Source organism: the organism of the source record quoted next, unplaced genomic scaffold (genome assembly GCF_019419815.1).
Source record: "Pyrus x bretschneideri cultivar Hongxiangsu unplaced genomic scaffold, Pyrus_bretschneideri_v1 Contig11, whole genome shotgun sequence".
Lineage (NCBI taxonomy): Eukaryota > Viridiplantae > Streptophyta > Magnoliopsida > Rosales > Rosaceae > Pyrus > Pyrus x bretschneideri.
The window spans coordinates 6526149-6549567 of NW_025999402.1; the positions used below are offsets into that span (position 1 = coordinate 6526149).

General features: G+C 37.0%; 5 protein-coding genes across 5 annotated transcripts; 3 read left to right on the plus strand and 2 right to left on the minus strand.

The window, feature by feature from the left end:
• The first annotated feature begins 2021 nt into the window (after window positions 1-2021).
• On the plus strand, window positions 2022-3494 carry LOC125473899 (zinc finger MYM-type protein 1-like). Its single transcript, XM_048577317.1, has 3 exons — window positions 2022-2385; window positions 2626-3090; window positions 3259-3494. Exons 1-3 carry the CDS (start codon window positions 2022-2024, stop codon window positions 3492-3494), a joined length of 1065 nt encoding a protein of 354 aa, XP_048433274.1.
• Window positions 3495-4980: 1486 nt separating this feature from the next.
• On the plus strand, window positions 4981-6249 carry LOC103930613 (F-box/kelch-repeat protein At3g06240-like). Its single transcript, XM_048577318.1, has one exon. It carries the CDS (start codon window positions 4981-4983, stop codon window positions 6247-6249), a length of 1269 nt encoding a protein of 422 aa, XP_048433275.1.
• A 1752-nt stretch (window positions 6250-8001) lies between these two features.
• LOC103965293 lies at window positions 8002-9957 on the minus strand. Its single transcript, XM_009378328.3, has 3 exons — window positions 9792-9957; window positions 9407-9497; window positions 8002-8424 (listed from the first exon to the last, which is right to left on the minus strand). The coding sequence occupies exons 1-3, from the start codon at window positions 9859-9861 to the stop codon at window positions 8292-8294; spliced, it is 294 nt and encodes a 97-aa protein (XP_009376603.1). The 5' UTR covers window positions 9862-9957; the 3' UTR covers window positions 8002-8291.
• Window positions 9958-11064: 1107 nt separating this feature from the next.
• Window positions 11065-15621, plus strand: LOC103965295 (serine/arginine-rich splicing factor SR30-like). Its single transcript, XM_009378329.3, has 14 exons — window positions 11065-11238; window positions 11324-11420; window positions 11959-12024; window positions 12195-12269; window positions 12371-12473; window positions 12554-12600; window positions 12743-12800; window positions 12946-12995; window positions 13069-13125; window positions 13221-13369; window positions 13452-13490; window positions 14981-15014; window positions 15142-15215; window positions 15346-15621. The coding sequence occupies exons 2-14, from the start codon at window positions 11334-11336 to the stop codon at window positions 15347-15349; spliced, it is 843 nt and encodes a 280-aa protein (XP_009376604.3). The 5' UTR covers window positions 11065-11238; window positions 11324-11333; the 3' UTR covers window positions 15350-15621.
• A 900-nt stretch (window positions 15622-16521) lies between these two features.
• Window positions 16522-23008, minus strand: LOC103930602 (E3 ubiquitin-protein ligase RFI2). Its single transcript, XM_009339960.3, has 6 exons — window positions 22691-23008; window positions 21572-21741; window positions 19094-19152; window positions 17752-17777; window positions 17262-17652; window positions 16522-16994 (listed from the first exon to the last, which is right to left on the minus strand). The coding sequence occupies exons 1-6, from the start codon at window positions 22869-22871 to the stop codon at window positions 16523-16525; spliced, it is 1299 nt and encodes a 432-aa protein (XP_009338235.2). The 5' UTR covers window positions 22872-23008; the 3' UTR covers window position 16522.
• Between the last annotated feature and the right edge of the window lie 411 nt (window positions 23009-23419).

Genomic DNA, 23419 nt, shown 5'->3' on the forward strand with positions numbered 1-23419 from the left:
TTGTCGAGTCATATTGCGTATTTATAAACAAAAGTCGATAGATGATAAATGAGTCACATCAAATTCCGTCGACACGTATTACAGAATGTTGTCAACGTGTATTGCCGAGTGTAGTCGACGTATGTTGCCGAGCGAACATTTCTTCGAACACTTCGTGGGGACTCTTTGGGTCCTGTGCCAAACTACCATCTGCCAAGTCCCCGAAGAACTTTCTTTAGTCATTTTTTCCCGATCTTCAGTGGCCCCAGGACCACACCCTGGTCTTTTAGTATGAATATAAAAATAATACAAACATACTACAATTAAAATAAAATAATAACACTACATGAGTAAGATATACCAAAAGATGAGTGGTTGGTCCGCAATAATTCACATGTCATAGTGAATTTTTTTTTGGTCAAAACATGTCATGATGAATAAGCAAAAGCAAATTAATTTTACTCTTTTTTTTTTCCTTAGGATTTTCCTATTTTATGATTTCAGAGGCTCCAATCTTTCTTGACTGCGTAATACCATATTGTTGCTTTTTAGAAAAATCTCTTCATCAATCGAGGAACTATTCCATATCATGCTTATATGTAAGATGGTTAAATAATGAAGTACAATAGATAATAGGTTTTTTAGGTTTTAGTTTTAGTTTTTTTTGTTGTTTTAGTTCCCATGCATTCCCTATCATCAATTCGGCTACCCTCATAGCCGGCCTTGCATGTATGAAGTTGGATTACACTCATATCTGCTACCTGAGTTGATTTAGGAGATAAATTAGTCGTTTGATCATGCAGATTAAGATAGTTAATTAGTTAAGAGCATATGGATCCGAGATCCTTAATTCGACTTTCCCCTTCTGCTATTGCTTGTATAAAAGAAATAAGCAAAAATTCATGTAATCAACTGATGAATAACACATATATGCATACACCCACTAGTTGAGCTAATGTGGGGGCATTGGGCTCCCTTGACCCCAATAGATTTGTAATTTAATCCCTTTAAAAAAATATTTGACCCCTTTCATGAACTTTTCAATTTTGTCCTGCCCTCTTCCTTTCTCATGTTATAAGAAAAGTGACTTTTTTCAGAACTCATTTCTCAAGCTATCAGAAAAGTGACTTTTCCTAGAACTCCACACCAGAACCCAACGATCTCTCTTGCTCTCCAGGTTGCGCTCTTCCGGCTCGGCGTCCTTCCTCTGGTAAGTTTCTCTTGTCTGAAATTTCATTATTTATTTATTTGGGTTGTTAAATTTGGGGAGGGGAGAATCTGAGTGAAAGAGGGGTGGGAAATTTGAAACCATCATAAGAAAAATTGAATCAATTCAATCATGTTAATTCCTGTATTGTAATTCTAAATCAAAATGAATGATAACAATATAAGATTTTAACATACGATGAAGTTGTAGCAGGAAAAAGATAAGGCAATCAAATGGAAAATAAAGGAATAAAACAAATTCAATCACATGTAAAATGAAATCTGAATTGCATAATTGAATGGATTTATAACTGAACCCAAAGGAGAAACTTACCAGAGGAAGGAGGTCTGGGACCCTGGGTGTCGGCAAAAAAAATTGTGGGGTTTATCTTAAGGTTTGTAGACAAAAAGAATTTGCGAAGGAGGTCTGGGACCCTGGTGTCAACAAAAAGAATTGTGGGGTTTGTATTGCTCTATGAAAGTTGAATTGTGGGGTTTATCTTAAGGTTTGTGGACAAAAAGAATTAGGGAAGGAGGTATGGGACCCTGGGTGTTGGCAAAAAAAATTGTGGGGTTTGTAGTGCTCTGTGAAAGTTTATTTGGGGGGTTTATCTGTGGGGTTTGTATTGGTATGGAACTCTGCTTCTTTATTTTTTTTGTCATTAGTTAAATTTAGGGGTGGGGGGAATTGACCTTGGGTGAGGTGGGAGTTTTCTTGGCTCTATTGCCACTGCAACTAGGCCTCCATCCTCTGTGAACCTTGATTCTCAATTGTTGTTAATTTGATCAAATTTATATTATGTTGTTGACTTTTCTTGGTATTATTTAAAACAGTTATGAAGAAGTATTTTAAGAGAAAATCAACCGAAGATAACCTCTCACCCTCTATGGATATTCCTGAAAGTTCAAATGAAAATAACATAGAAAGTATATCGGCAAATCTTCCAGGAAATCCTGGGCTTCGACTTCGGATATCGGAATATGATCCAAATATTAGAGATCATATCCGAAGAGCTTATTTACAAAGGGAATTGGTTCAACCTCGAACCCATCAATTTTCATATACATCATTTGCAGGAGTACAACTCCTTTTCAATCCGAAATGGTTCAATGACTTTCCTAGGTTGGAGTATAGCATATCCAAAAATGCTTTTTTTTTGTCTAAGTTGTTATCTCTTCAAGCTAGAGATTCCAAACCAAGTAGGTAATGACAATTTTACTAGCAAAGGTTTTCATAATAGAAAGAAAAAATGTCGACTTCGAGTTCATGTTGGAGATCCCAATAGTGCTCACAACCAAGCTTTACTTCATTGTGAAGATTTAATGAATCAAAATCAACATATTCAAACAATTGTCCAAAGCAGTCGGATCAAGCATGTATTGATTATTGCACTCGTTTGAATGCATCATTTGATTGCATTCGCTTTTTATTGCGACAAGATCTTGCTTTTCGTGGTCATGATGAAAATGAAGATTCAAGCAATAAGGGTAATTTTCTTGAGCTTTTGAAGTTTCTTGCAGATCATAATGAAGGTGTTAAAGATGTGGTGTTTAGAAATGCTCCTGAAAATCTCAAGTTAACATCACATGATATTCAAAAAGATCTTGTGTATGCAGTAGCATGTGAAACCACCAATGCTATCATGTTTGATATTGGTGATGATGCTTTCTTTTCTGTTTTGGTTGAAGAATTGCATGATATATTAGTCAAGGAACAAATGGCAGTTGTACTTCGCTATGTGAATACCAACGGACAAGTAGTTGAAAGATTTATGGGCAGAAAGCATGTTCCTAATACCACTACTTTTTCACTTAAAGAGGCAATTGATCAGTTCTTCTCTACAAATGGATTAAGCATATCTAGATTGCGTGGACAAGGTTATGATGGGTCTAGCAATATGCAAGGTGAGTTTAATGGCCTTAAGACACTTATTTTGAAAGAAAATGAAAGTGCATTTTATATTCATTGCTTTGCACATCAACTTCAACTTGCTCTTGTAGCCATGGCGAAAAATCATATTCAAAGTGGCTCTTTTTTCTGTTTGGTTAATAATGTTGTTACTATTTTCGGAGCATCATGTAAACGTCGAGACATGGTTAGAGAAAGACAACAAGCCAAAGTTATGGAAGCTATTCAAAATTATGAGCTTCCAAGTGGGCAAGGCTTGAACCAAGAAACTAGTCTTAAACATGCAAGTGATACACATTGGGGCTCACACTATGGTACCTTGGTAAGCTTGATTAATATGTTCTCTTCTGTAATTGAGGTGCTTGAGATGATTGCAGATGATGGTGTAAGTCTTGATTAAAGAGGTGAAGCAGATATTTTGTTGAATCTTTTGCAATCTTTTGATTTTGTCTCTAGTCTCTTTCTGATGAAAGAAATATTGGGAATCACAAATGTGTTGTCACATGCATTGCAAAAGAAAGATCTCGATATAGTGAGTGTTATGGCTTTAGTCAAAGCATGTAAACAACAACTACAAGCAATGAGGGATAATGGATGGGATGCTTGGCTTGATAAAGTTTCTTCTTTTTGTGGCAAGCATGATATTGATATTCCTTATATGAATGATATCTTTGTAGCTCGAGGGAGGTCACGGCGTAAAGCTGAAAATTTGACAAACCTTCATCACTACCGTGTTGATCTCTTTATTGATGTTATTGATAAGCAACTTCAAGAGTTGACCAGTTGTTTTAATGAGACAAGTACATAGTTGCTTCTTTGTGTTGCATGCTTAAGCCCAGATGACTCATTCTCAGCTTTTGACATTGAAAAGTTAGTTCGATTTGCTCAATTTTATCGAAATTTTTTTTCTGATATGGAGCTCACACTTCTTGAAGATGAACTGAAGAGTTATATTTTTTATATGCGTTTGCATAATGAATTTTCTGCGTTGAAAGGAATTAATAGCCTTGCACAAAAGTTGGTGGAGACAAAGAAGGATAGACAATATCCTTTGGTGTACTTGCTAGTGAAATTAGTAATGATTTTACCTGTTGCAACTGCTTCAATTGAAAGAGCTTTTTCAATGATGAAAATTGTAAAGAATCCACATCGTAATAGGATGGGTGATCAATGGTTGAATGATAGTTTGGTTGTGTACATTAAGAAAGAGGTATATGATTCTATTAATAATGATGTTGTAATACGACGTTTCCAAAATATGAGAACACGTCGTGGACAATTATAAATAAAAGTATGATCGATTTTTGAAAGCTATTTTTTGACCCCATTGTCTTAAATTCCTGGCTCCACCACTGCATACACCTACATGTATACCACGGGAAAAAAACTGATGAATATCAGGGTGTGGTTATTAGAAGTTATTACAGGTAGTAATATGGGCCACGGAGTTTATGCAAAGGCTTGTTAACCTAATGCAACATACTATATAAAGAATGTCTAACTGAAACCTTCCCTTCCCTTCCCTTCCCTTCATGCCAAGTAAAACTGTAAATCTCCCTCCAGTCCGCATATCAATCAATATTGCACATCTTTTTGTCTCTCCCCTCTGCATTCTCGACCTTAAGTATGTTGCCCCAACATTCTTTGGTATGATTTCGACGATATGTTTTCGCTATCTTTTTAGTCCTAGCTCAAAAGAGTTTTCTAAATTGTTCTTTGAACTTGCTTGAATATTTTTGTTCTTCGGGATGGAAAGTTTTGCTACTGTGAAATATCCCTTATCCCTTGTCATCTGATTTTTTTTAAAGAAACTATTACTTGACCATTGTTATCATCTGGCATTGTCCGCCCATTGCTACTCACGAAAGGTGAGGAACGGAGCCGAAATGACATACTTCTGCAACATCCCAGACGAAATAGGGTTGGAAATCCTAGCAAGGCTGCCTCCCAAATCCCTAATGCGATTCAAATGCGTCCGTAAGTCGTGGTATGCTCTTTTTAACAATCCCCATTTCGTAGCCGAGCACCTCCGTTTATACAACGACCAACCCTCCACCTCCTCCACTTGCATCCTTTTTAAGCGTTCCGTCCTCAGCACTACCGAATTCAACAACGAGGAACTCGTGTTTTCATTCCTTAGTCTTCGCAATGACAAAGACAGCGATGTTGATCATAACCCTAATTGTACTCTTGAGGACCTACATTTTCCGCTTTCTATGGGATTAAAAAGCAGGGGACAATTTATTGAGCTCCCTGGCCAAGAACTTGGTGAATCTGTGAGTATTGTAGGTCATTGTGATGGGATTTTTTGTTTATATCTTTATACCGGAAAACTTGTTTTATACAATCCGGCAATCAAGGAATTTAGGGTTCTTCCCGAGTCATGCTTCGAAGATGCGTTTTCGTGTACGTTGGGATTTGGCTATAATCCGAATCGTAAAGATTACATGCTCATCAGCATCATATCTTATGGTGAGGAAATATTAGAGGATGATCGTCTCATTATTCATCCTCCCCAAGCAGAAATATACACATTGAGTACTAATTATTGGAAAAAGATCGGGACAGACTACTTGGAAACAGAAAATACTTATTTTTGGGGTAACGATAATTTGTCGACCTACTTCGAGGGAGTTTTTTATGGGTTGGGATATGAGGAAAAGAAGGAATTTCTGCCATTTTATGACAGACTTGAGGAGGAAAAGAAGCAATTGGTCATTTCTTACGACGCGAGTAATGAAGTTTTTCATGATATATTACTTCCGGATTGTTTCTACGAGTTTCCGACGCATGAGTTCTCGCTTACAGTGTGGAATGAATCTGTTGCTCTTTTTGGCTTTTACCATGGTGAAGATGAAGAACCCTTTGAAATTTGGGTGATGGATGAATTTGATGATGGTTGGACAAAACATTTATCCGTTGTGCCCAAACTGGATCAAGAGGTAGATATTCCATTAATACTTTGGAAGAGGGACGAGGTTCTTTTGGTTGACATAGATGGACGCTTAGCCAGCTACAACTTCAACACCGAAAATCTTACGTATCTTCCTGTTCATGGTGTGTCCCGAGGAGATTTTCAAGCTGTTGTTTGCGTCGATAGTATGGTTTCTGTCAATGGAGATAAAAGGTTAGAGATCAAAGATAGCTTTAGCTAACAATACAATCCCTCACTTTTGCACGTCATTAAGCTAATTAGCTTGTTAAAAGATATCAGTAGAATTAATCAAATTTTGTTCAAATGATTTGTCTTTTTGTTCAAGGCAAGAGTAGTGATACTGCTAGTTCCTAGTTATTGTTTTTCAGCATATAATAAAACTATTTGAACACATAAATTTGAACATGCTCTCGATAGAGTTGGGTGCCATCATTGTATGTACTCCACCTGTATTCGAAATCGTATCAACAAATGTGTCATTTTTGTGTGTCTAAATGGTTGCATATATAACATCATTGGCATTTTAGAAGAGAGTTTGACATTTTTAATTGTATAGTACTAGGTAGATTATTCAATTGAGTTTTGAGTTACTAACTATTTATTAATAATTAATCGAGCTTAATGTATGGGGCTAAATTTTTTTTTTTTTTTTCTGTTGGAATTTAATTGAGTTACTTAAACAATTATAAATAGGAAATGCCTCCAAATCCTAGACGGAAAAGGAAAGCCATCCAATTCTGAACAGAAGAGGAAAACTCAACCCTAACCCTACGCTATATATAGCCTTATGCTCTCATATTACTTTGCTAATCGCTTGCGTTATTACTCTCTCTCCCTCTCTCTAATGGGTTCTCAAGAAGGTAATGAGAGCGAGAAAAGGCAAACTTTCCTCGAAAACTTGTTTTTCAAAAAGGTGACAAGGTGGAAGTCTCCAGCAAAGAATATGGATTTATCGGCTCGTACTACGCAGCAACGGTAGTTGCAAACTCGGGGGACAAGTGTTACAGGGTGAAGTGCAAGACCCTTGTGTAGGAGGACCACAAGTCCAAACCTCTAGAAGAGGTTGTCATGGCGGATGAGGTCCGGCCTCTTCCTCCTCAGCCTTCTCGAGAAAAAGCGGATTAGGACCGTTACTGAGATGTGTTTGACAACAAGGGTTGGTGGGTAGGTACCGTTACTGAGAAGAGAGGGGAGGACGAATACTGGGTGTACTTTGAAACAACTGCGGATCATACTGCGTATCCTAAGAGCAAACTGATGTTTCATGAGGACTGGATTGATGGAATGTGGGTGAATTACAACAAGAAGAAGAGAGCTTTTCGCGCCGACGGAAAGCCGGTGGAGTGCAAGAAGAGGGCGTGGGTCGATGAAAGGGTTGAAGACTACAAGAAAGTGCGCATCGATGGAAGGTTGCTGGATTGCAAGAACAAGTTAAGAGTCAGCGTTGTAACTCCTGTTTAAATCTTTAGTGCTAGCTAGTCGTTTGTTGATTTTTAACTAGAAAGTACTTTGTTTTTTAGTTTTCCACTCTGATTAATTTCTTGGCGTGTGGTCACGTTTGTGTTGTTCGGAACCCTTTTTTTTTTTTAACAAAAGATACGATAATTCATGTTTTTCTTCAAAATAATATTCAAAAGTTCATGCAGTTTTGAGTTTATGATTTTCTTCAAAATAATATTCAAAATTTCATGTTCATCATACATCTCGGCATACTTCCACTAAACCAATAGCAATAGAGAAGAATTCTGTGCAACAGGAATGCCGCGGGAACAATATCCACACCAATCATGCCTAGCTGTATAAAAAAAGTTAAAAACACATAGCATTGCATGATTGACCTGAAAACCTACCACTGACGGTTGAATCCCCTACAACGGCCTCTCGCTATGTGTCACCGACAAATGATCAATTCACGAAACGAAAGTAGTCATACTCAGAATAAATATTTAGACTGTGCAGCAAGAAACAGAACAAACAAGAAAGCAAATGAATTAAGAAAGGCCGAGGCCTAATTACAACATATTTGGAAATCAGTAGCAGGGAAATCCCGATGCCGGAATTATTACAAACAAAGTTATACATTAATGGCAACCAAATACAATAATTATTACAAACAAAAAAAATAAATAATAAAGGTTGAAGAAAGGCTGTTCCAAAAAGTGTTTATTATCCTCCAACTATTTTTTAGCAAAACTTCCACAAGGCCATGCCATGCTATATGGGATTGGAAGTTACCCCATGAAGGGTCGTCGCACGCCTTGCTTAATCCTTGTTAAAGTTCTCAATTGGGAAGTACTTCGCGTATTTATCATGCTTTGCTCCAGTTTTGTGGTCATAGTACTCGACCACTGCTGCACCGGCTAATGCGGCGAGCGTCAGAGCCTGTGCGTGCAACCTGAACAACATCGAGGAGTAAGAAGTCAGAAATGAAACACAAGTAGTCTATGTGAATGCAAACAAGAATTAGGGGAGAATTCCCGGTTGACATGGGGAAGAAAAGTTATAACCAGAATAACTGACAATGAGAATTCAATCTGGACCTCCACAATCAAATTAGCAAGAGTTCAGTGACACTGAAAACTTAAACACTCTATACTCAATGCATTGTTATTTTTTTGTCAAATTCGGGAACAATGATACATGCACGCCAGAATTCATTCTCACATAAATTATAATACAAAGGTCCAATTTTTTTGGTATTCCGTCCAGCGACTTTGTTGGGAGGAGAAAATCACTAATTCTATCATACCAGTCAATAAAATTTATAGCTGAATGGCAATCCTGATCAAGGCATTAACTTTCATACCCGGGCCACCTATGGACAGGACTTAAGAGACAAATAGCACTGGCAGGGTAGGGAATACCGGAAGGGGCATAGTTTGAGGCATAGATTGACATCCAGTTCAAAGAGAGATAGCCGAACGCCAAACAAGATGGCATACACTCATTCACATTACAAACTACAAATAGTATCATTTAATCATCAGAAATGTGCACAAGCTCCCGTGGTTCAAATATTCTTTCGACTTCAAACGAGTATGCAACCCTAAACTCTTGCCTCAACAACATTTAGTGAAAGATCGACCTACCTGTTTCGCATAAAGTTATAAATTAAGGATTAGGATCCAGAGACACCCATTTTTCGACACACATTTTGTAGGCACACGCCGTAATGTATTTCAACAATCTAAACCATCCATCTTTAGGTGTTCTCTCAACGATCATGCTTATCAAAACAATGTGTCAAAATGTGTGTCAAAACAATGGGTGTCCCCGGTCCTAACCCATTAAGTAAACGCAAATATTCACAAAATAGCAAATCTGCACATAGCTATCGGTCGAAAAAGAAACTAAGAATCCACAAGTTGGAAAACTACCTGGCGTGAATGATCCTCACACTGGTTTTCATGCCGGGCTGAGACCAGTTGTAAGCTATCGAACCCACAATTCCACTTAGCCATAGACAACCTGCAAGCGTTATGGAAAGGAAAAACAAATTTGTCAAAAGCTGAACCACAATATCAATAAATTACATTGGAAATTTGGAATTAAAGCCAAAGGACAGATTTTTTTTCACCAATATGATACAGACGGATGCCGAAATCGATCAAAATTTGAAAACCCAGATCACAAAACTCGAACCCGAATCAAATAATTCAATTAAGAACACGTATTTAATCCCTAAATGCGATTAAACCAAAGAAAATACAAAAACATATTGCGTTTTCCAATAAAAATCGAAGAACAAGCAGGGAAATTTACCAACGGATCGAAGCTTGTGCTCGACAACCCATTCCCTGAGAGAATCGACCTTGCTCTTGGATTCCGACATTGTTGAGAGATACTTTCTTCTTCTTCTTCTTCTTTTCCTTTGCAGAGAGAAAACGATTGAAGGGCGTTTTGAAGTTGTGGTCTTGTGGTGGTGGCGGCGACTTTTGGTTTTACGAGGACGCGGAAATAAAATCGAAGTTGTGTGCTTGCGAATCGGTGGGCGAGGTGTGCGGTAGTGGGATACACGTGTCCCATATTTTTCATATGTTTCCTATCCTGGTCAAACTCGTTGTCTTTTTGGTCAATACCGCCGTAAATATTATAGGAAGAGTAACGTTGGTATTCCTATTATGTTTTTATATTAGCATTTGATATAGATAGTTATATCATTTAAATTAATTAAATTTTTAAATTTAGTTCATTATTTAATAAATTAATAATTAAAAAAATTAGTTAATTAAATGATGATTGTAGTATACGAGAAGTTTTCTCTTCATTTCTTTGGGTTTTGCAAATTTTTCAAATAATGATGTGGCTGTTCACATCAAATGCTACCTAAGATGGTATAGAAATATGATATAAAAACATGATATGAATATCATTACTCTTATAGAAAAATAAAAATTTACCAAAAAAAAAAGAAAATACAAATGATTTTGGTCACTAAGCTTTTTTTAAGGACGACCTTCAAATAATTTTTTGTCGTTAAGGAGACCATTTATAGATTTAGCAACTGTTATTTTATAGATATAAAAATTTATAAAAAAAAAACTAAAATATAAATAATTTTGGTCGTTAAGCTTTTAAGGGACGACTTTTAAATATTTTTTTGTTGTTAAGGAGACTATTTATAGATTTAGCGACTGTTGCTGAATTCCGTCACTTTCTAATAATTTTTTTCTTCATACTCTTTTAATTACAAAGAAAATTCTACTAAATAATACAGATTTTTCTTCAAAACATAAAACATTTGGAATGCACAACAACACCACCCTATTTTCCTGTCAAATTAAGTAATTTAAAGGTTCTGATAGATCGGTGACCGTACACGCATCTTATTCTGCCAGTTGATCTAACGCCACGTGTATAACCGTACAACCACGGGAAACACACAATCTTGCACCCCCTTTATTCTCCTCCTCCCTCCTTTCAAGCCAACCGGATCATCTTGGTGAGGATGTTTACCATTCGTAAATTGTGCATTAAAAATGCATATATCGTATGATAAAAATGTTTAAAATAATTTTTTAACGTACAAAACATGATTTACGAATTTTGGATGTTCAAAGAGTTCGGGAAGGATCCGGATTCTTCCAGAAGCTCTCAAAACTCTCCAGTCTTCAGAAAACTCCCAACTCTATCAGACCATAACTGACCCATATCCTCCCTCTCTCTCCTCCCTCCCTCCCTCTCTTCCCCCGCAATCTCTGAATTAAGGGTAAATAAACCTTATTTTATTTTTTATGAACAGATTAAAGTTTGGATTTTTATTTTTATGGTTATGTAATTCTGATTTTTTTCAGGGGAGAAAAAATGAGCAGACGATCGAGTCGCACTATATACGTGGGCAATCTGCCCGGAGATATTCGTATGAGAGAAGTTGAAGATTTGTTTCTCAAGGTCGCATTTTTTTCACAATTTTAATTGAAAGTTATAATTATTTTCTGATGAGTGTTTAGTTTTCGATGTATTTATGTGTGAAAATAAAATTCTTATCTCTATCCATTTTGTTTCTTAATAAGATGAACAATTTGTTAGGTTTAATGTTAATTTATTTTTGTTAGGTTTTGCATGGACAATCATTATTTTATTTTTCACGCAGAAAATGGTTTTTTTATTTAATTTTTATGTATCCATTTTGATTTTCGGTAGAAATTTTTTGGGCTTCCCCTAATTCAGTTGTAATACGGTCCAGTGAAATTCCGTCTTAGATTAGATTAGATTCTCGCCAAAGATGAATTTGAACCTCATTATTGCTAGCACATTGTGAGGCTTAGTCCACTCCCCAACCCGTTTACTCTAAATAATATTGTTTGTTCAAAAAAATAAAAAAAAATAAAAAATTCAGTTCTTAATTTTTGATGCTTGCCCTAATTTAAATGTTACCTGCAAATTCTTTAGTTTGTATCTGCCTTTAATAGTTCAATGTAAATTGCAGTATGGGCCAATTGTTGACATTGATCTCAAAATCCCTCCGAGACCGCCAGGTTATGCTTTTGTTGAAGTAAGTTTAAATTTCATTTGCATGGAGTTTTTTTTTTTTTTTTTTTTTTTGTTTGAAAAGTTGCTTGATATATGTTTTAAATTTAGAGCTGCACGTGACTGTTGGCGAATAACTTATGTTTTGTTGCCTGATATTTGTGTAATGCTTTCAAATTCGATGCTTAATTGCAGTTTGAAGATCCTCGTGATGCTGATGATGCAATTTACGGCCGGGATGGGTATGACTTTGATGGGTTTCGTTTACGGGTTAGTCATGCTTTCTTCGATTGCATCTTCTATGTACCATTTCTACTTGGTGCATATTACTTTATTCTCTCTTTGTGTTAATATTTTTATCTGGCTTATAGGTTGAATTAGCACATGGTGGCCGACACTCCTCATCAGATCGCTATAGCAGTTACAGTCGTAGTAGCAGTAGCCGTGGTGTTTCCCGGCGCTCTGACTATCGTGGTATGGAGCGAGTTAAAATAATTTTTGTATCTTTTTGGAGTTGAATTCATTGAACTTATTATTTTCACTCCCATGTGCAGTACTGGTCACTGGATTGCCTCCTTCTGTTTCGTGGCAGGATCTGAAAGTAAGAACCTACTTTTATTCTGTAAATGTGTGCTCTTCATGTACATATGTTTTCTGGTATTGCATTAAAATATTGTAAGATTAGATACTTGAAATGTTTTTATCATATGACTTAACTATAGCTAATTGTATTTGATGATCAGGATCACATGCGTCGAGCTGGTGATGTCTGTTTTTCACAAGTGTTCCGTGACCGTGGTGGTGAGTTGATTAAGTTCTTGTGTCCTTTTATTTTCCAGATTCATCAGCTCGGAACATGTACTTTTTTCCTTTTATGTACTTTTATTTTGTTGAAATTGTATGGTCGTTGTGTTTATTAGATTTTTTTTTTACAATACTCTTGTAGGCATGACGGGAATTGTAGACTACACAAACTACGAGGATATGAAATATGCTGTAAGTTAAAATACTGAAAGGATGATACATTGCAATGTTCTTTTGATTTTGTCTGATTCAGCGTGCTCTGCAGATCAGAAAACTTGATGACTCTGAATTCAGAAATGCCTTTGATCGCTCTTACATACGGGTATTATTTTAACTTTGACTTATATTTGATGTGCACATTGTGCTGAGTCCGAGATTCCACTTATGTCATTTTGGATTTTCTTCTTCTATGTACAGGTGAGGGAGTACGATTCTAGGCGTAGCTATTCCAGAAGCCCCAGTTATGACTATAGACGGAGCTACTCTAGAAGCCCCAGTCGTACTCCATATATGTCAAGAAGTCCAAGTGTCAGCCGCAGCTATAGCTATGGTGGCCGGAGCAGAAGGTCCAGATTGGTTTTACGTTTGCATTAGGTAGGTATATTACTTTTGGACAGTGCGGTTTTGACAAAGGTTCTCTTGTTGCAGCATATCACCGGAGGCAACATGCCCACGTTCCCGCTCAAGGTACCCACATGCTACCTAAAAGTTCTTTAACTATTTCTTCTTTGGTATAATCAACGAGTTTACTGTATTTTGATGGGGATGTCATTTTTTCCTCACATAAACAATTGTTTGTGGTCTTTCTTTCTCTTCGCATTGCTAAATTGTAATTCAAATATGTTCTACCCCTTGCTTACCTTTTCTCTAGTAGTTGCTTTCTAGTTTTTTTTTTTTTTTTTTTTTTTTTTTTTTTTTAAACGTCAAATTAGTGTTTCTCCTACGTTTTCTTTCTGTTTTCTGGTAGTTGAGTATTATGTATATAGACATCCATAACCTTAATGCTTTACTCATCATTGAGCTCTAGCTTAAATTTTCAGAACAGCTACCAATATGTTTTTTTTTTTTTTTTCTTTTGGAGAAGAAAACTACCAATATGTTTGGATTACTCATTTCAACTGAGTAGTTGTGTTGCTATAATGGCCAAGTGCTTAGCTTTTGCTTTATTGTGGGTCAGACGCGTAATTGTGTTTATACATGTGAAGAAAACTTCAAATTAAATTTGTTCATGATGGGTTCTCGATCTTGGAAGTTTCTGGCATACAGGCCAGCCATATCTTTACGTTTCCTATCTAGTTGCCATAACTTCAAATTATCAAATCCTTTAGATTTGTTCTACAGGAATCGAGTGTTTCCCACCTCTTTTACCTTTAAAAAAATTTCCGAGTGTATTATTTTGGAAAAGGGTGTGAGGCTGTTATCTTCCATCTCTTTTATTATTTAGAACAAATCGGAGTATGTTATTTGGAAAAATGATGTTAACGTTCATGTCTATTTTGAAGTTTACATGTCATGTTATCACGTTCTTTGAAAAATATATTTAGCACTCCCACAAACTTGGTGTACAAAATCATTTGTCCTAAGTTTTCGATGGTGTAAAGGGGTTAAAGGGTTTTTAGCAGGTTAGCCAGTTATCATAACCTGTTCATGAAGGTTTCCTTCTTTCTTGCCAGATCTGGCTTTTGCGGAGATCTGGGGACTGGATGTGGTGCTCATGCCTACAACTCTTAGTTGAGGTAACGGGACTTTGTTGATGAGCACCTCTGGAAAAAAAATATAAAAAATCTAAATGAAAATAATTTTAATAGTTTTCAGTTCTAAAGATGGATTGCTGTCGAACACATGCTATAGCTACCAAAAACCACAAATCAGTGTTGGGGAAGCATAGAGCTCAGAACTTCTACGTTCACTAAATTACGACAATGATGAGTGGAATTTTTTCCTCTTTTCACGCAGGATTAGATTTTGTGTGATTCTGGTATTTTTATTTCTGACTGTTGTTGATTGGTTTAAACTTTAAGACCTGCTGGAAAGATCATGGGGTGCTTGGTGTAGAGCATCTGAAGATAAAGGTTTATGATTTTTACTTTTCTACGTTTCGAATTACGGTAAGCCTTTAGGTCAATAGTAAAGGATAGTGTTGTGGATATTAACTTGGATTCTTGGAAATATTGCAGATCTTGGACAAGATCTAGGTCTCCAAACTCTTCTGTAAGTTCCGTTTTCGCTCTGTTTCATCTTGTGTTGAATTAAAAAGGAAATAATATGGAAAACAAAGTGAATCATAAAAATGCATTCTATTTTTATGCTCCTAATAACAAAAGTAGTTGCTTCGCAGCCTCGTCCCAGGACTCTGAGCAGACCGAGGTCAAGATCCAGAAGCTTATCTGAGTCTCTTTCGCCTTATGCACGGTAATGCTGAAAATTTTCCTGATTGTTACTCCGCTTGTTCAGTCAATACTTGTTATCCGCACTTTTTACCTAATAAGCGGCTGATTTAAGTAGTTGCATATCAGCTACTAACTATGGTTGTGATTTCCAGGTGAGCTCTGAAGGAAGCGTCTTTGTAGGTTCCAGACGCCATCTTGAGTATCGTTTGTCTCTTCAGAGACGGAAGTTAAGAACTTGATGTACTATAATACACATTCGGATTCAGATTAGGACGTACCTTGAACGGTCGTGATTTGCATCTATGAAGTCTGTGTATTAAAAGTGATCTTCTTGACAATGCTGTCTGTAGCTGAATTGGTTTGTGTATGTCCCGCAGTTGCGTTGCTAACGCAATCTTCTGAATTAGAAATGGTCTTATCGTTCATTGTACCTTAAACGTTTCGCATATTTGTGACCAAAATCTTGAAGGTCGGAGATGAATTACTCACGAAGAAAACTGATCGATCCGAATGCTCATCAAAATCGTGGACTAGATAGATAACCTTTATTTAAAATGAAAAATCGTTCTCATCTACTGTCAATATGCCGTATCCCCACTACGAAACAAGGCCTTGGCCCCTAGTTAAACAGTTACTGGAATTGGACAGAGGTCCACTTTGGTTCTTACTGTCCGGAGCCCAAAGACAAGACAATCTGTACTACTCAAATTGAATCTGATGACTTGCTTTAACTCATCCTGGATCCAAATTCATTGGAATTGGATCGCACTGCATCAAATATAATATAAATAATTAACTTTTATCTGCAGTGAAAAGCAGATTATTTGTTTTAGTTGCCAACTTATACAAGCAATTGGCAGTAGAGTAACTGAAAATATTTGATTTCATGTACATCCATCCAACAATTATTCAAAAGGAAACCAAGCACTGCAGGAATATATGTTTTCGGACATAAATAAATGACCCACTCATTACTTATCCTGAACAAAAGTTGGTTCTGGTCATCCAGATAAAAACCGGGACATTTGCAGATGACCCGAGAATCATAAAATACGGCCAAGCACACACTCGAATCATAACTTTGCCATCCACAATGAGCTTATTTTCATACCCCTGACGGCGAACAAACTAGACGAATGTTATGTCCATCACACCACCATGTGGCTGCAAAGGGAGCGTTTTCCGAGCCACACTGACAGTATTTTGGCGTCTTGTCATGACTTGACAAGACGCCAAGCATTATATATCGTTTTCAAGCATACATAACTTTTGATTTCAGTTATAGATAGCGGTAGTTTGCTTCACCAACAAAAGGATAAGGAGAAAAGCCTATGACCGGTTTTGTGAGGATGACCTCTCGGACCCATGCCTTTGCCGGAAGCTGCTCCCTCTGATGGCTGAGTCTGAACCACTGCCACCTTGGTTAAAAGCAGACCAACCTTGATCTCGGTCTACCTGATTCATCGAGAATGAAGGCATGTGATCTCTTTCCCATGGATGAAAACGATTAGGCAACGGATTTTCAGCTTCTTGGTAGTTACGACCTGATGAACCGGATGGGAAAAAATAGAAACCACCATTTTGGTCTGATGATGAAGCCACTGGCCCTACTTGAGCTACCCCTCTTTGACTGCTGGATCTCCGGGCTCCTGGAACTATGGGCGTACGCATGGTTGGTGAATTACTAGGTTGTTGCTGTTGATAATATGCCTGAAGAGCTTGGACTCTGTCGCGGGCCCGTGCATTGCTGCCAGGATAAGGAGGAATCATCGACGAAGTGACTGAGCTGCCAGCTCTAGCACTAGAACCGCAGGAAGCAAACACAAATTATTCAATAAACATAACACTTCTATTATATATAAGCATGTTATGCAGCACTGTATTGAGAGAGATTTGTGTAATCTCGTATCGTTAAACAAATTCAATGATAAATTTGAGAACCATGAATGATCTTGCTGGTGTGATTAACTTTTCTAGAAACTAAACTACAACCAATTAAAATTGCTTCATTTAGAAAAAAAGGATGTAAACTATCTAAAAACACCTTGAAATTTTGTCAAAGGCATACCTGTGACCGACAAGGAATGGATGCATAAGAGATCCTGATCTTGGTATATCTGCGCTCGGCCTAGCAGATCTTTGAGTAACAGATGGAACTGAAGCCTGGTCGGCGCCACCAATATGATTGTTGGTTGTAGAGAATGGAGGCGGGGAATGATGCTCCCAACTGTGATAATGAAGATCCATGGCAGGAAAAGCATAGGAGTTGGGCATTTCACTAGGTACAGATGTGCTGCTCCAATGATGGTTGAAGTTGGAAGCTTCTGACACATTTCCACTGGAGTTTGAGGATGAAGGGTGAATTGGCCCAAGGTAAGCGATATATGGGCAAGGATGGGCAGCAGATGATACAGCTGTATGCTCAGCGAAGATAGCATGCTGTCCAAGTAATTCATGATCTGCATGACAACATTTAATCATATGAATATCACATTGTATTATAATCCTCCACAATGCCAGAATAGAATATCACAACTTAAAATGACAAGAAGTCTTACATGATGGTGGTGAAAACTCCCCTTCCCTGTTAATTGTGAAGAAAAAAAATGTTCAATGTATAGGAGAAAATATTAAACTTGAATAGCAAGTAAAATGAAAAACGAACGTCCGCATGTAATAAATAGTTGATATATAGAGGCGATTCTGTTTTTATTTTTTTCTATTTGAACTCCTCTCCTCCTCCCCGCAACACCCTCACCGTGTACATGAATAGCTTGCGAGTAAAAATAAACTTTTAAACCTTCGTATTTAAAAATGTAACGTGCTGCATGTCTACAATATATTCATATTTTTTCTTTCAGAACACATGCATTTAAATGTTATATGATTTGCTTTAATATTTATAAAAACTTCTCAATTGGTCGCTTATCCGGCAATATGGACCAGCAAGGTCATATCTCATAATATCCAGACTAGGATAGTACCAAATTTGAAATCTATTTTTCAACCCCTAACAAATTTCTAAAACTTGAAAGACATAAAGATACAAGAGTAAAATGATACAACAAATACATTATGAAGTCCAAATAGCAAGCACCCAGTCGAAAACCAAATTCTCATTTTTTTTTTTCTTCTGAAACTTATAAGCATATAGGAACCATGGAAACAAAATATAAATGGAGTAACCACAAATAACTGTGACCACGTAGAAGGATAATAAAAGACTCTTTATAGATAGAAAATAATCAGACGATGGGGCTCAGTACTTTCATGTAACTTCCCAGGAAAACGCAACTGCGCCCAAACGTGTACAACAGAGAAATAAAGGTCAACTGGGAATAACACTTTATGTTAATACGATTCCACATGATTTGCTAACCCAGCCAATAAGCAAAATTAGCAGCATCACTGAAGTTATATTAAGAAAAGCACTGGGGTGGTAAAAATAAGTCCCCAGAATTGAATCCATTTAGCCACATATACCAGGAGGAATATTTTATTGCAAAGATCAATACGAATGTTTTTCTGTTCAAACTTGCTACTATAACAAACAAAAAAGATGTTGGGGTCAAGGTACCACTTTGCAGGAGTCCATTGGAATACTAACCCCTTTTGAAACAAACTTGAAAACTTCAACTGCTTTAAACTTGAAAGGACCAAGCTGTAATCTATGTGAATCAAGATGGGGTTTGAGATCTTGAATCCCCATCTCAACGCATATCTCAACTCAATCTCGATTTTGGCAAGCTATTGACATAGGCCAAAATCAAGTTTCTTAAGAGCCTAAAAGCCTAAGGAAACTGGTATCCTTTGAACCCAAGAAACTAAATGCTAACTACAGCAAAGAAACTTCAGCAAACATAAATTTAAACATGAGCTTTAGCAAATGAGATCACTTACTCAAATGATGAGGGAAGTCGTGCTAAGCTACCAAATGGACACCAGTGCACACCAAAGGACTGCAAAAAGCATTCATATACAAACAATATATCAAAATGACAAACGACATTTTTACACTGTAGTCTATACAGCACATCAGTTTATAAGTCTTTATCTTTTCTATACACACACGACATAGAACTTGAAAGTCAGAACATGTCACTTGGATTTAATACTATCCAACACAGAATAACATGCAGAAGACATTACATTGTCCTTACAATTATGTGGAAAGCTACTCATGAGACGAAATAAATGCAGAGGTATCAAACTTCTTCACATGGTACTACTACTTCACATGAAGAATTCTAGGTGGACTCCATCTACAATTGTTCATCCATTTACTCTTCATAAGGTTTTGCCAGTAGCGGCTTTTGGGAGGAGGGGGAGGAAAGGGGGGGAGTGAAAGATGCTATCATAGGGCCCCAAATTTTTTTGCCATCTGGTATATATATAATAATGTTATATGTTAAGAAAAGGTGCTTTCATAGCACTACAAATTCTCATTGTGCACTCTTCATAAGTGTACATTTTTTCTTTCTAAATATAAAAATTTGGAATGCATAATGAGATGCTTGCAAATCCTATAGCTCCTTGTGCAACAATGGATATCTGCAACATTTTCCACCCTATTCTCAGATTTGGAAATCAAAAGCTCCTCCAAAAGTCAAAGTTCTAGCGTGGTTAGTGGCTATTGGGAAGGTCAACACCTGTGACCAGGTTCAAAAGCGAAGGCCCTTTATTTGCATTTCTCCTCAGTGGTGCAGTTTGTGTAAATCAGAGAGTACAGTGTTGACCATGTTTATCTCCATTGTTCTTACTCGATACAGCTGTGATGGAAATTGTTCAAGGAAGTTAGAGCTAGTTGGGTCATTCCAGGGGGATGTTTCAAGCTTCTAACCACCAAGTTCGAGGATTTATGGAAGGGTAAGAAAGCTAAAGCTTTGTGGGGCTGTTTGGTGTTGGTAGTTTTTTGGAACATTTGGTTGGAGCGTAATAGAAGAATTTTTTAGGATTATAAGGGAGTGGAAGTAGAGGAACTATGGGATAGAGTTAGATACTGGGCATCAATTTCGAATGAGTTCATGGATTATTGTCTTTCCCATGTAGTGACGGATGTATTAGCAGCCATAAAATGAAGTTGGTTTAGTTTAGTTCCTAGTAAAGTAGTCCTGGTTGAAAGGTCTTAGCTAGTTTTTCTAGTTGGTGGATTTCTTATCCACCTATTGTAATTCCTTGTATTGTTTTAATAAAATTCTATCATTTCTTATCCAGCTATATATTCAAGTGAAACTTTATTGTAGAGTTTTTGAAGCTTTTTTTTGTTTGTTTGGTTGTTTAAGACCGAATTGCTTTTGATTATTCAGTTGACGTTTGTAGATCTTTTTACTTATTATTTAATGATAATTGAAAACTTATAATCAGTGTGAGTCCTGCAGTTTGTTTTACCTTAAGTTATTGCTTTCGAGCATCAATACGCTGTCTTAATTTTTTTGGAAGACCATCTTAAGGAGGGGCCCCTTTATAAGTTTCGCATAGGGCCCCCAAAATCTCAGAGACGACCCTGGGTTCCACTCTTCGATTCAAATGTAATGGGAAGAAAATAAACAGCCAACAAACAATAAGAGGCCGCCTTTGGTTCTCTTCCATTCCACTTTGTTCCTTTACAGATTTGAAGGCAATGGAAGCCTTATAATTGTTATAGACCCTTCAACTGAATTGTCTATTGATAGTACTACTACTACACACTAAAATCTTACCTAATCCGTTCACGCTCTTTCACCTTAATAATTGTCAGCTTACTGGACTCTGCCTAGTAACCAATTTTAGAGTTTGCTCCTCAATATCATCACTAACTTCAGAATTGACAAAAATCACCCACCAGCCAAACTATTTTGCTTACACGCAAAATAGACATCCATTTCCTGAGGCAGAAAGTAGGTTACCTCCTGTAAGGCTATAAGCTGAGGTGATGGCTCACCACTAGCAAGAGAGAAAATTGAGATTTTGCCTATGTGTTAAGAATAGCAATAAATATCTGAAGCAAGTCAACTATTTCTGCTTTTGTTAAGCTTTACTATGCAGATGTTATTCCTAATAAATAACATACATACAAGGACAATCTAGAAGCATGGCCCTTGGCTTGAAGGGAATGCACTCTTTAATAAGGAATGGGTTATCCTAGCCTTTGAAGCAGAACTTCCTTTTGATGCTATATTGATTCTATCAGGTAAGTTAATCTATATATTGTTTACAACCTTACTATTTGTCATAACTAAGATGAACCCACAGAGACAGTATCTAAACATGAACAAAGGGCCATAACGATAATGTCAGCATATAGAAAACCATTAACTAGAGTTTGTGTTTGAGTACAAAAATTGAATATTCACAAAAAGTAACAGAACATTAAATTAAAAAAGGATCCAAACTATTTACCATTTCAGAATAACTTAAATCATAGAGATCCTCATCATGTGTCCAGTCATCCATGCTAAATTCCGGAAATGAACGGCATCCATTAGAATAAAGCCATTGACCTTTCTCGATTTTCCGACAATTAGGGCATTGCATTGCCCCCTTTACATTGAAGGCTGAACCAATGCAATCTGAAAGGACGTCACCAAAAAAATCAAGAAACATGAAAGCTCCATATCATTTTTACTGAAAAGGCATAACTAAACTTATGCCCTTGTAAGAACTATATAGCTATGCCTCAGCAAACATGCAACTCCACTTGCTGATATGAGATGATTTGAGCTACCAAATGAAAGAAATTGCTATTGGGGATATCTAAATGTCATCTTTAATATCAAAATAATTCTATATCAAGTATACAAAGACAAAGTTTATCAAAGTAATCTGAAGAATGATCTACTGAACCTGTGACTAAATTATGACACTATAGGCTCTCAATGCCATACAAATTCAGGTTGTCAACACTGCACTTTCGACAATGGGAGTACAGAAACCTGTTATATATTTCACTTAATTGCAGGTTCACAGAGAAATCAAATCTCCCAAAGTATCCAGTTCCAGTACCTCCACTGGTTTCAAAGAAAAATATTCAAGAGACCATCATGCAAAACAATACTTCATTTTCATTGACATATTGTATCGATTCCGCATCTTCCAGTACAAATTCTGGTTCTATCCATTGAATGAAATTACAAGAAATTGAAACGTAGAAATCCAACTACATGGTTCTGCAAGAAAGATATCATCATCATATCTTGCATAAGCAACAGATTAATAATGTTGATAAAATGAAAAATATATATATAAAATATATGTAAGTTCAGAACAAGACAAACAATGACAACCCAACAAAACCAAAGCTTTAATAAAGGAAGCAAAATTCAGTTTAAGTTTCGTATTTTTTTTATTTTTTTAAATTTCTTATCTTTCCTCAATTCTTGACCAATCAAACAACCCATCACCGAAAAAATCAAAATCCAACATAATTGCGAAATCAGAAACCAATTTTGAACCCGGATCTTTGAAATTGCAGTTAGAAAAAAAAAAACGAAACTTCCAACCGATTCAATTTTGACTCACCTAGATGAAATTGATGCCCACATTGCAGCTTGGCCCAAGATCTATCCCCTTTATCGGCGACGACTTCAAGGCAAATCGAGCAGGAAACAGAGCCTCCGCACGAGTTGCCACCACAACCACCGCCATCGCCACCGCCATCGCTTTCGTCAACCACAACCTCTTCATCACTGCCGAGCCCCATAGAAACCCCCAAATCCAGCCCTCAAAACCCTAAATTCCGATACGCCGGTGTTTCAACGGTCAATTCCCCTCCCCCTCTCTCTCTCTCTCTGTTTTTTTCTCAACAGCGCAAAAAAATACCCAGACGAAGTAAATCCGGCGGAACAGAGCGTTTGGTTCGGCGAATCACGACGAGACCACGACGACGTCGTTAGGATCGAAGCAGAGACGGAGGAAGACCGTCAGTCGTCAGAGATGGTGTCCTGGGAAGAGAGAAAAGTTTTGATTTTTGATGGACAATCGAGAAATCGTTCAGCCTCTCTATCTGCGTGTTGTGTAATTCGCACCGTTGGATTAGGGAGAGGTTGGACTTCGCGAATTAACCGCTGTCCAAAAAAACCCAATCAACGGCTGTAATTCGCTCTCGTGATCTTCTGCGGTTTGATTGTTGTTTTGTCTAATTTTTTTTTTATTTTTCATGTTTTGGTGTTAGATAAGATTTTGTATCTACCGTATCGGGTTAGAGAAAGGTTTGGTAATGTGAAAAAAAAAAAAAAAATATATATATAT